General features: G+C 39.9%; 1 protein-coding gene across 2 annotated transcripts in view; it reads left to right on the top strand.

Annotated features, from left to right (window-relative positions):
• The window catches only part of KIF16B (kinesin family member 16B), a 241,358-nt gene that overhangs the window by 134,687 nt on the left and 94,321 nt on the right, over positions 1-12,350 (top strand). Inside the window, exons 18-20 of one of the 2 annotated variants that reach the window (XM_075267376.1) lie at positions 3,166-3,198; positions 3,548-3,601; positions 10,113-11,456. In XM_075267376.1, coding sequence (XP_075123477.1) covers positions 3,166-3,198; positions 3,548-3,601; positions 10,113-11,456 — 1,431 coding nt within the window. The remainder of the gene's footprint in view (positions 1-3,165; positions 3,199-3,547; positions 3,602-10,112; positions 11,457-12,350) is intronic. The other variant, XM_075267378.1, reaches the window with a different exon arrangement.

Genomic DNA, 12,350 nt, shown 5'->3' with positions numbered 1-12,350 from the left:
ATAACAACAATAAAAAATAAAAAAAAATTCAAGTTTTTCTACAAAATGAACTAAATGTCTTATATTCCCCAGAAAGAACAACAATAAGCGTTAGATCTTCCTGCAAAAAAAAAAAAAAAAAAAAAAAAAGATCTCCACACAGTTGTCTACTGATATCTTACCAGCTGTCAAGTGTTTCACACTTTTGTTTAAAAGTTTCCATAACCCTCCTGCAACTTTGATAAAAATACAACAGTCGAATATAATGTGGAGGCCCCACTGAGGAGGTCTCCTTCTTCGTGCTTCTCGGGGAAGGTCTCGACTTGGGCAGTTGAGTACGGATAAATCGACCTACTTAACCAAGTTGAATTACTTTGTTTTCTGAATGCAATGGAGAATTACTTGACCTGATGTTTGAGTGTGGCAGTGTTCGTTGGCATGAGTTATTTCACATGAGTCACAGCTCTTACAGCTTTTATAGAAAGTTGTTTTATCTTTTCATGCTTCCGCTATACCAATATTAGTATATGACCGTCTTGTAAAGCTCTTACGGCTGACAGAAGTGCACTACTCCCTTGTGTCTTATTGAATCGTTTTTTTTTTTTTTTGTTCTGTTTCGATTTAAATTACAGTCTATTTTTTGCTTTGTTTCTGAAAATATTATTATTAGAGATGAGCGAGTAGTACTCGATCGAGTTGGTATTCGATCGAATACTACGGTATTCGAAATACTCAAACTCGATCGAGTACTACTAGCTGTTCGGAGTCAAGTTCAAAGCAGAACCAGCATTGACTGGCAGAATGCTATACATTGCCAATCAACGCTGGTTCTTCTCTTCCCTTTAGAAGTCTTCTCCCTGCGCAGCGTTCCTGCGTCCTCCTCCGGCTCTGAATTCACTCTGCCAGGAATTGGGCCTGGGCAGAGGCGGCTGCGCATGTCCACTTGTAGTGCGGGCATGTGCAGTCGGCTCTGCCCAGGCCCGATGCCTAGCAGAGTGAATTCAAGGCTGGAAGAGGACGCGGGGACGCTGCGCAGGGAGAAGAATCCAGCCGGACCCTCACTCATGGACTTGGTAAGTAGAATTTGATTGAATGTTGCCTACCCCTGAAACGAGCATTTTCCCCCATAGACTATAATGGGGTTCAAAACCCATTCGAACAGTGTGCGGCTGTTCGAATTGGTTTTCGAACCCCGAACATTTTAGTGTTCGCTCATCTCTAATTATTATATGTTAGTGCTGTAGTACATACTAATCTAGGGCATATTAATGTAATGTGAACGATGCATTGTTCTCTTTTTTTCAACCTCCAAATGGTGACCCAGCTGGTCATGTGATCGATAGGATGACCTACCAATTCTCACACCAGCCGAAAGTCACTTTCTTTTGTTAAGCCTATGAGGTCCTTGATCTTACACCCTCATAGAATTACATAGAAATCAGGAGCTTGTAGCTGTGTGGCACATTAGTCTGTAGATCACATGTCCAGTCTTGTCACTATTCGGAGGTTGAAAAAAGTGAATGATGCCCCGGGCAAGTACGTGAGTCACTTTGCTTTTCATATACCCTGTACTACAGAGCTGAAGAATGATACATTTTGCTTATGTGTGGCTTTAAAGAAAGATGAAACACTGCATATCCTTTGTTCTTCTCTGGCAGCCATCCCTGATGATTTTTTTTGTGCGGTTTATGCTAATAGTAAAGGGGTCGTCTGGGATAGATCGGTGGGCATCCAACATCGTGAAGATTTACACAAGGTATATGGCCAGAAGCAAGAGAACTCAAGTGAATAGAGGCAGAGTTGCAGTTCCCCACCTACATTGTACTTCTCTGTACCATGTATACCGCTTCCCTCTCTGTACACACGGTACAGTGGTACCACGGAACTGTATCTACGATCCCATTCACTTGAACAAGAGCAGAACTGCTTCCAGCCATATACCTTATATACGGCTTCTGGCAGCTGAATCCGCTTATCCGTGTTGGATCCAAGTATTGAAACCTCATTGGTCTGATACTGGTGACCTCTGGATAGGTCATCGGCATCCATTATGCCTGGGTCTTGTATATAGCGCAGCATGATATGATAACCAATCTGTTTTAAAGACTTTGTCGATTGGGATAAAATTGCATAGAAAAGCAACAGAATTGGTTCCAAAAAATAAAATGGGCATTGCTGTCTCCGCTGAGCTGCTGCTACTCTAGTGCTTCATGGCTCCGCTTCTGCTCTCTGCTTCCTGGCCTCTCTTGATTCACAGGAAATGATGATTCAGCCAATCATTGCCCTAAATGGTGACCTTCCTCAACCAGTGATTGGCTGAGTCATTCCTTTGTGTCAAGACAGGACCAAGACGTAGAGGCCAAGGAGGTCCCTGGAATCTTGATAACAGAAGTGGCATATGCTTGGAGAGGTCGGTAATGCACATTCCATTTTTAGGCCTGGTTGAAATCTAGCCATATAAAAAAGTGGTTACCTAAGGAAATTCACTGACCTCGTAGACTATAATGGGGTTCTTGTGGTTTCCACTCAGTTTCCGCCCAATAAATGTGGAGAGAAACGGAATGGCCCGAACGCAGATGTGAACCGGGCCTTAGCCAATTCTGTCTATTTTCAAAAATTTATAGTAGATAGCTAATGTCATTGGATTACATGCAGATAACGCCTTCTGATGTTATCAGTTTTGGTCGCTTTGGTCATTAGGCCACACCACCAACTCCGACATCTCTACTTTTCCATAGTCCAACTCTGTTCCAACCTTTACTCCTTCATAAATGTAAAGTTCCTCCAATTCAGCAAAAAAAAGCTGGCGACTGATTTCCTATGGCAGTAATTATGCCATGAATGTTATATCTCAATATTTAGACTATATTAATAATTGTATAATATTAAAATAATTATTTTCATTTTGAAGCCAGGTTCAGAGTAGCGTTTTTTCGGGGGCTTTTGCCACTTCTGACGACGACTCCACAGCTTTGTATCTCTTGTTATTCACAACAGTAGCATCTTGAGTGCCTATGTTACATGCCTTATGAGGACAAGTCTATATGTTAAATGTTTATGGTAATCGTTATTGGCCATGGCGGTGGGTGTGAACACAGTTTGCTCTTCGCAATTTTTTTTTTTTTCTTCGTAATTTTAACCTTTTACCGATTGATCACTTTGCTTTCTCTCTACCTCCGGTGGCAGCTTTTTCCCTGTAAAAGGACCAATCTGTCTAAGGTAGAGAAATTCAATTTCTATCTATTGATTTGCCATGTCTGAATGTAGTGAACTTGCAAGGACTGTGCTAATCATTTATCTGTCGTATTTAACATTACCACTTAAATAGTTTCTCCCAAGAAATTCATTTACATTTAAACTTTCAACTAGATGTGCCCAGCAGCTGGAAACCCAATTATTGGCTCCGGTCAGACCCATTTTTCATTTCTCGTGAAAAAAAATAAAATAAAAAAATAAACCATCTCGCTTTAAAACTTCCTTTACATCCATTTTCCATGGTCATCATTCATCGCTCCGTTCCACCTTACCTGTAACTTCATTATGTAACGGTGTTCTTCTTTCTTACCAGACTTGAATTTGAAAGGCAGCAAAGAGAAGAACTTGAGAAACTGGAAAATAAAAGGTACAATATAAAGCAATTGTAAATATGGAATTATTTGATTTCTGGGTTTTATTTCTTTTAGGATGTTTGTATGATAACCTAAGACAAAGTGAGAGAGACAAGAGGAAAGGTTGTATATCAAGCATTTAACACCTATCCACTGGATGGGTGGACTCACCGAACAGAACAGATAGGCCAACAGCAGTCTAGCATTTATTACCCGTCCTGTTGATAGGTGATAAATACTTTTGGCTGGATTATCCCTTTTAAGGATGTGCTACAGACAGTGTAGGATCAGAGGCCATATGGCTTCTCACAAACCGTTTCATCTCAAAGGGATCCTATCATTGGATACCCTTTTTTCTGACTAACACGTAGGAATAGCCTATTCTTAGGCTATTCTTCTATCTTTAGATGTCTTCTCTGCGCCGCCGTTCGGTAGAAATCGCAGTTGTGTTTTTTTTTTGTTTTTTTTTTAAATGTAGATTGTGAGTCCCACATAGAGCTCACAATGTACATTTTTCCCTATCAGTATGTCTTTTTTGGAGTATGGGATGGAAATCCACACAAACACGGGGAGAACATACAAACTGTTTTTGCCCTTGGCAGGATTCGAACCAAGGACTCCAGTGCTGCAAGGCTGCAGTGCTAACCACTGAGCCACCGTGTGGCCCCTAGAAGTCCCAGTTTTTGTCTGTATGCAAATGAGTTTTCTCGCAGCACTGGGGGCGTCCGCAATGCTGCAAAAGAAATCTCCAGCGATGCCTCCATCTTCTTCTGAAATGCCTCTCCCTGTGTCTTCTTCAGGCCTCGGTTTCAAAGTTCTAGGCATGCGCAGTCGGCTCTGCCAGCGGGCCTCGGGCAGATCCGACTGCGCATGCTTACACAGTATTGTAAATGGCCATTTTCTCGTGGCCTGTGGGCATGTGCAGTCTGCTCTGCCCAAGGCCTAGAAGTCTGAAATCTGAGTCGGAAGAAGAGGATGAAGAGGCCGTTGCTGACTAAGATGGAGGCGTCTCTCTCTAGAGAGAGAGAGAGAGTTCTCTCGCAGCATTGGGGACGCCCCCAGTGCTGCGAGAGAACTCATTTGCATGCCAATAAAAACCGGGATTCCTACAGAACGGTGGCGCGGAGAAGACAACGAAAGGTAGGAGAAGAATAACCTTTCTTGAGGCTATTCTGGCGTGTTACTCAGGAAAAAAAAATGTTTGTATGATAGGATCCCTTTAAATGTTGGTCCCTGAGAACAGATAATCACAAATATGACATAAAATCAATAGTTATTCGGAAGTTTAGCTACACTTTATACTCTTCTGTGCTGGACAGACACCTGGTACAGATGGGACCCCAGCTGAATTTGGTTTCCTTGGTATTAATAGTATCTGCCAACAACACGTCATCAGCTTCGGAAACCCTAACTGTTTGCATGAGCTTGTACAGAAACGTAAAGTGGCCATTTACATGAGGTCATATGTTCACACCTGTCTGCAGAGATAACATTATTATATTTGCTAATAGATCTTGATGGAATGGAGAACTAGTCACATTTCTACCTGTTTCTAATCTGTTTTTCTCGGCCACATATGGTGTACAAGTGATCATAGCACCCCAAAATATAGTCTTGAAAGAAAACCATTGAATTACATTTTTCTGGTGAATTGCCTACCCCCTATCCAGTCTCTATAGAAATATAACATCCCACAATAACACATTAGCGTTACAATAACAGTACTTGTTTTCTGCTTCAAAAATATTACTTTTATATTATTTCTGCTGCTTCCCTTGGCTGGCCATAGTTGCATTCAAACATTACTATTGCGCCTCGGTCTTACATGACTGCCCCGTGTTCCCGTCCATTGTTTTAGAGATGTCTTGGGAGATCAGATCGCCATGTTCAGTAGAAGAGGCAGAAATAATAAAAAGTACAAAATATGTAATAAAATACAATAATAAAGTTCTTTTTCTCTCCTCTGCAAAAAAATCAATAGAAAATGGAATATTTCTTAACCAACTAGAATATTTCTACTTAAATAAAACTTTTTGTTTTGCGAATTTAATCTCCCGAAAACGACTCCTTTTCACTTCACCTTTCTTTTGATGGCTTAAAATATTATTCATGAAATTTGCCTCCCATTCTCCTGTACCGTGTGGCCCTGAAAACCAAAGCCATTTAAAAGAAAGACATGAAGAAATTGGTGCAGTTTGTCAATTTCCGAGATTAGGCCCTTAATCTGAATGCAGTTTCCAAGGCAAGACATTATATCGCAAATCAAAAGATGGCTGTCTCCTTTTTTAATAGAAAACATAAAGATATGTCAGTCAGAATTCACTTGCAAATCTCCGAATTTGTGCAAGTACCTACACATCCATTACTTTAGCGTTTTACCAGCAAAGAAAATACTTTAAAAGCGAATCTCGGGATACATTTGAATAATTCAAAGAGTATAGCGTACTTTGGGTTGAAAAATGTTCCTGCTTACACTGCAAATGCATTTGTCCTCAAACCATTTTGACTCTCCGAGAATATATAGAAAATATGCTTGTCAAATGCAGCCTTTTACGCCGTTTTCTTGAAAGCATCAGCATTATTTGGTATTCATAAACAGGTTTCTTAAAAGTGCATAAAAAGAGGGAAGTATGGATTCACTTGGACACCTCATTCCTTAAGAGGAGGATTTGCATGCTCCAGATCTTCAGAGACATTCAGGCTGCCCCTTATCCACAGATGTTAAGGGTCTTTTTCCCATTCCGTAACTTTTTCACCCTGCACAGTAATGGAAGGTTACCGTGTACAGTGAAAGTCTAAGAATTTTTGATTCGTCACTGATCATAATGTTAAAACATATCCAAGTCTTATGGACTGAGAAGGATTTGAGGAAAATGAATTGTAATATTTTTTTGGACTTGGTGATTAACACCAAAAAAAAGGAGTTGCTTGTGTCTCTTTTTTTTTTTTTTCTCCAAAATAAGAAAGGTCACATGTGTACCATTTTATTATAGGTCGGAGAATAGCTTACAAATAGGACTGTCCCAATGTTCTAAAATCCAAAAAAGTGCCCCCCCAAAAAAAAAATAAAAAAAAAATATATATATATATATATATATATATATATATATATATATATCTCATTGTTTTAACCTGTGATATTAAAATTTTAAGTTTTAAACCTTTTTTGGGGGGGACAGTTTTTTGAAATTATAGATAGTTTGGTAGTCCCAGATCCCAGGATATTATTAATATTGTCCCAATGTTCCTCTGGTGACTGTTGAAGAGCAGTAGTAGTAACCCAACCAACCCAACTCTTTCAGGCATGCTAATGAATAGAAATAGCCCTGTAGTTAATAATATGTATATACAAGGGGACATTTTGAACACTCTAAGGGTTTTTCCACATGGAGTTTTTTGCAGGCTGATTTTAAGGTGGAATCTGCCTGAAAATCCTCCTCAAAAGCCTCCCATTCATTTCAATGGTTGCAGTAGCAGTTTTTTCTTTTGTTGCTGATTTTTATTTTTTTTCAGCTAGAGGGAAAAAAAACGTCATCGACGTATCTTCAGGTGGATTCCACCTTGAAAAACCCATTAAAATCTATGGGAGGCAGAGAAAATGCGTCAAAAACCAATAAAAAATTGAGTTTTTTTTAAAGCAAAGCTTCCAGGTCCATACAGTCTGCTAGACCAAAAAAAGGTCCTAATTAGAGATGAGCGAACACTGTTCGGATCAGCCGATCCTAACAGCACGCACCCATAGAAATGAATGGAAGCACCTGTGACGCTGACTTTGCCGGCGGCCGGCCGGCGTCACAGGTGCTTCCATTCATTTCTATGGGTGCGTGCTGTTCGGATCGGCTGATCCGTACAGTGTTTGCTCATCTCTAGTCCTAATTACTGAAGCAGACTTTTTCAGCCTGCAAAAAACTCTGTTTGAACATACCCTTAGGTCAATATAGAAAAGCTCAAAAATAAAAATAAAAACAACTTTAAAAATTCAGAAGGCAGTGATCCACCATGTATTATATATAAATAATTATCATATTTATGTGTGCACCAAATATCTACAGAACACATATTTCAGAAGTAAGCAATGTAATGCTGGGTTCAGAACAGCTCTTGAAGTCGGTTTGGGGATTCTGTTCCCCTTTCCACTTGTATAACGCACCGCAAGCAGACCTTTTTTCACCTCATTTTTCACCCTTTCGGGCGGGTTAGGTTTCACTTTGGATGAGCCTCAAGCGGAATGGACACCCGAATGTAGATGTGAACCTAACCTCGTATAGAATATCGATAAAATGAAGGTTTCTTTAAAACAAAATCAGTAGAGGCCCAATAAGTAATTTTGATTAGGACAATGGTTTGGTAAAAGTTACAGTTTAGACTATAAAAGTGAAGTGTGTTGTGGAAAAAAATGTCAAACATCACAAGATGAGTTTATTATTATATTACAGAAACTAGCAATCGATATTACGTAGAGTCTAAACATTATACACTGCTGCTGGAAAAAGTAAGTGCTGTAATAAATTAATCCGTCTTAGGGACTATTGATTAAAATTCAGATGCTTACATATTACTTCACGAGGCATAAAAAATAGAGCACCAAACGACCAACCAAAATATCAGCAGATGTAATAGATATTAGAGCGGTTCCTCCAGGTACAATGTGTTCCAAGATATCCATTGCAAGTTGAAAACTTTGTAATTTGCAACTGTAACTCGATGGGAAACTGATAATTGGTTCCGGAACCCCTAGAATGTCACCCAAAATAACACAAAAACAATATCATCCACACAAATAAGTAAGATAACTAATAAAGATCAAGTCCTTACACACAACAGTCTGCTGGAAGCTGAACATGAACTTCTTCATGGTCATCTACAGTAGTTAGTATATCAGAAAAATTATCAGGTGTATCTGATGTCCAAAGTAGTGGCTCATCCTGCCTCAAGTAGATGCAGCATAGAACATGTAGCACAAGGAGTGACCAGTCAGATAATCTGTGTATGTACTTCAGGAATACAGGGATGTTAACAGTGAATTGCCCATGCTGATTGGCTACACTTTCCAGCCACTTGCACAAATATGGACCATCTGTAACATTGTATGTTGAATTTGGTGAAAGTTTTTCTGACTTGCTAGACATAACGGGGTTGCTTTTCAGGAATTGTGGCCCAAAAAATAACACTAACAAATAACTGATTGCTAAAAATTATTTCTACCAACTACAAATGTATCTGAAGTCTTTGAACCTTCAGATTTTTCACCTTTTAAAGGCTTTTCCGTCCACCATGACCATCATTCAGGCAACCAACTTCTAGGCTATAGCCCCACGTGGTGTTCCGCAGCAAAAAATTGCTGTGGGAAAAACTGCAGCAGCAACGCATCGCGGTTCTTCCTACAGTGCTTTACACAGAAAGTTTGGCCAGTTTTCCTCTGCAGACTTTCTATTTCAATTGTACCTATGAGGAAACCACCAACATTTTTGTACGAATAATTAACATGCTGTGATTTCCAAAAATGCACAGGTTTTGGAAATTGGCGCATGTCCGCACCATGGTTTCTACCGCAAAATGGGCATGGGATTAGTATTAGTAGAGATTGTTGACGAGTGATGGAAACCTCATTGAAAATACTATACAGAGCTTATATGGTTCCAGCCAAATGACATCATATATACCCCACAGCGTGGAGTCTAATAATTAATGCGTTCAATTATTAGACTCCATGCTGTGTAGTGAATAGGATTGTTTTTAAAAATCCGATCTTCGATTATAAAAAAAAAAATCCCATTGACTTGCATCGGGATCGGGTTCGAATGGAAAATGATCGGAAATCGGATTTTAAAAACAATCCTGAAATCTCAAGATCGGCTCAACCCTAGTGTCGATGAATAATTGGCCCATGCTCCAAGAAACCAAGTAGCATATATTGTTAATGGTCAATCGTCAATTTTATCTCTAGCTTTTTTGGGGGTATTTTGCTCTGGGTTAGGGTATAAATCATCAATTTGCCTAAATTTGGCTTCTAATCATGATTTCCAATTTTTTTTCAATGGAAAAGTATTTTTGCTTTGGAACTATACCATATAGTTGATAGACGTATAGGTAAGTTGGGCTTTGCTCTTTGATTAAAATTGCATAGTTTTTATGACAGCCATAACCCGTTGCCAAAAAACGTCTTGAACTCTGGTGCAGTATTCCTTTTAAGAAATACCGGTGTCAGAATCAGACAATTGTATTCATCAGTCATTGTCAGTGGCACTTGAATTATGAGAAAGGCCCGAGTACTGACAATAAGAAATGAGAAGTTCTACCTGGCTATTGATAACTGACAATGGGATCTGACAAGTGATTGTACAGTACGATTTCTCTGTCAACTTTTTCTTCTTTTTGACCCTTGACACTCACGTTGAATTATTAGAAGTAGAGAATAGCTTTTGTGGGACTTCTGGCAGAAAGTTTCAGAAGTTTGCTTTTCCTAAATGTAATGTATATTAGAGACTATACAGTGACCTTAATGGAATACATATCTTGTTTCAGGAAAATGATCAAAGAGATGGAAGAAAAACAGAGGTCTGAAAAAGCTGAACTGGAAAAAATGCAACAAGAAGTTGAGTCTCAGCGCAAAGAAACAGAATTCGTACAACTTCAAATCCGTAAACAGGAGGAGAGCCTAAAAAGGAGGAGTATGGACATCGAAACCAGGCTGAAAGATCTGTTGGCTGAAAAGGAGAAGTTTGAAGAGGAGAGACTGAGGGAGCAGCATGAAATAAAGCTCCAGAAGAAGAAACAAGAAGAAGAATCCTTTGCCAAAGTCCAGCAAGAACTGCAGAGACTGCAGGAACTTCACAGTACAGAAAAGGCAGAAAAAATGGAGATTTTCAAAGAACTGGAAAAACTTAAAAAGGAGAAGGATGAGCAATATCTGAAACTAGAGATAGAGAAGAGAAGACTGGAAGAGCAAGAGAAGGAACAATTGAAACTCGTGTTTCGTCTGGAAGAACAACTTCGCGAAAAACAGGAAATGATCCAACTTCTCAAGAGAGGAGACTTCCTGAGGCTAGAAGAAGAGATTCTGGTTCTTGAAGATGTTCGGGAGGATCTTTTACGGGCTAAGGAAGCTAGATCTGAAGGAGAAGAAGATCCAGATGAAGTAGAAAGAGCAACGAATAAGTACACTACATTTAAAAGAATGCAGGTAGAGAAATTGTCCAGTTTAGTGGCCGATTTAGATCTACAGAAGGAATGCTTAGAGCAGGAAATAACTGCGGATCAGGATACCCTTGGAAGACTCAATCTTGCGAATGTAGATCACTATAGAGAAGATGATTGTTCTTTGACTTCAACTCCTGTGAGCGAAGAGCGGGATTTGCTAAAACAAACTGAACACAGGCTGCATTGTAAGGAGAGGCAACTTCAGTATATAACGGAGAACCATTTGCCCGCATTAATGGAGGAAAAGCAAAGGGCGTCTGAGATTCTGGACAGTGGTCTGCTGGGGTTAGACAAGACTTTATATCAAATTGAGAAAGAAATTGAAGAAAAGGCTGATCAGCTTGCACAATTTAGAGCAAGTAGCGACCAACTGCAACAGCTCCAAGAAACTTTTGAGTTTACTGCTAATATCGCTCGCCAGGAAGAGAAAGTTAGGAAAAAGGAGAAAGAAATCCTCGAGTCAAGAGAGAAGCAACACAGGGAGGCTTTGGAGCAAGCAGTTGCTAAACTTGAGCGGAGACATTCTGCACTTCAAAGGCACTCGACGATAGATGTGGAAATAGAAGAGCAAAAACGGAAACTTGCTGCAATGGACAGTAGCCAAGAACAGGCTGGTCTTCAAGCAAGTCTAGAGGCTGAGCAAAAGGCTTTGGAGCAAGACAGGGAACGGTAAGCAGTTTCATGAGATGCAGAAATGGATTACAGTTCTAGAACACCTTGATGATAAGGAATCCAAATAAAGCAACATAACAGTTTCAGGAATTAAAAGTCCAGTTGTCTGCATTTCAGCAATCCACTTGATAATTTAAGTCTGTGTATTGATCAGTAGATTGATAATTTCTTAAGAAATTGTTTTTAATTCTTTGAAGGGGCTTTTTCATCTCAGGGTTTTGTTTGCTCCCTTGTCTCCTCTCCTTTCCACTTCCTGTTTTCACTGACAGTCGGGCTAGCATTGTCCTACAGACTAAACTGCACACTGTTATCTCTGGATTTACATACCGAGACAACAGAAACTGATCAAGGGCTCGGAAGGTAAATTCACTCTCAAAATCTGACAGAAGGCTCCATAGCTGTCAGTCACAGTGAAGACAAGGGAATGGAGGTGGCTGGGAATAGAGGCTGACATCCTCAGTCCGACCACTGCAACACTGTAGCTATATACCAGAGGCAGCCTGGAATCTGTATCTGACCAATGTGTCAAGATAATTAAACCAATGTATTGATTAAAATATTTCAATTATTTAAGGTACATATTTAATATGACTGTGGTGATAGGAATACCCCTTTAACTTAACTGGGTTGTGCCATTAAGGGCACTTATATACCCTATCAACAGGATAAAGAAGAAGCGTCACATCACTGGGGGTCTGACCGCTAGTTCCCCCTTTGATGAGGAGGACGAGGTATTAATCCCCCCCCCCATCCCCCTGATTTCTCTCTCCAATGAAACACCAATACTATGGGACTGAAATCTGGCATCCCCATACCCAAGCCAGCTGGCACTTCAGTCATAGAGAGGATTCAGTCCCCTATTCTCGCGATCACTGGAGGACCCAGCAGTCG

The sequence above is a fragment of the Leptodactylus fuscus genome, chromosome 3, assembly GCF_031893055.1.
Source record: "Leptodactylus fuscus isolate aLepFus1 chromosome 3, aLepFus1.hap2, whole genome shotgun sequence".
NCBI lineage: Eukaryota > Metazoa > Chordata > Amphibia > Anura > Leptodactylidae > Leptodactylus > Leptodactylus fuscus.
The sequence above is the reverse complement of the archived record's forward strand: the minus strand, read 5'-3'. Positions and strand labels throughout refer to the sequence as shown.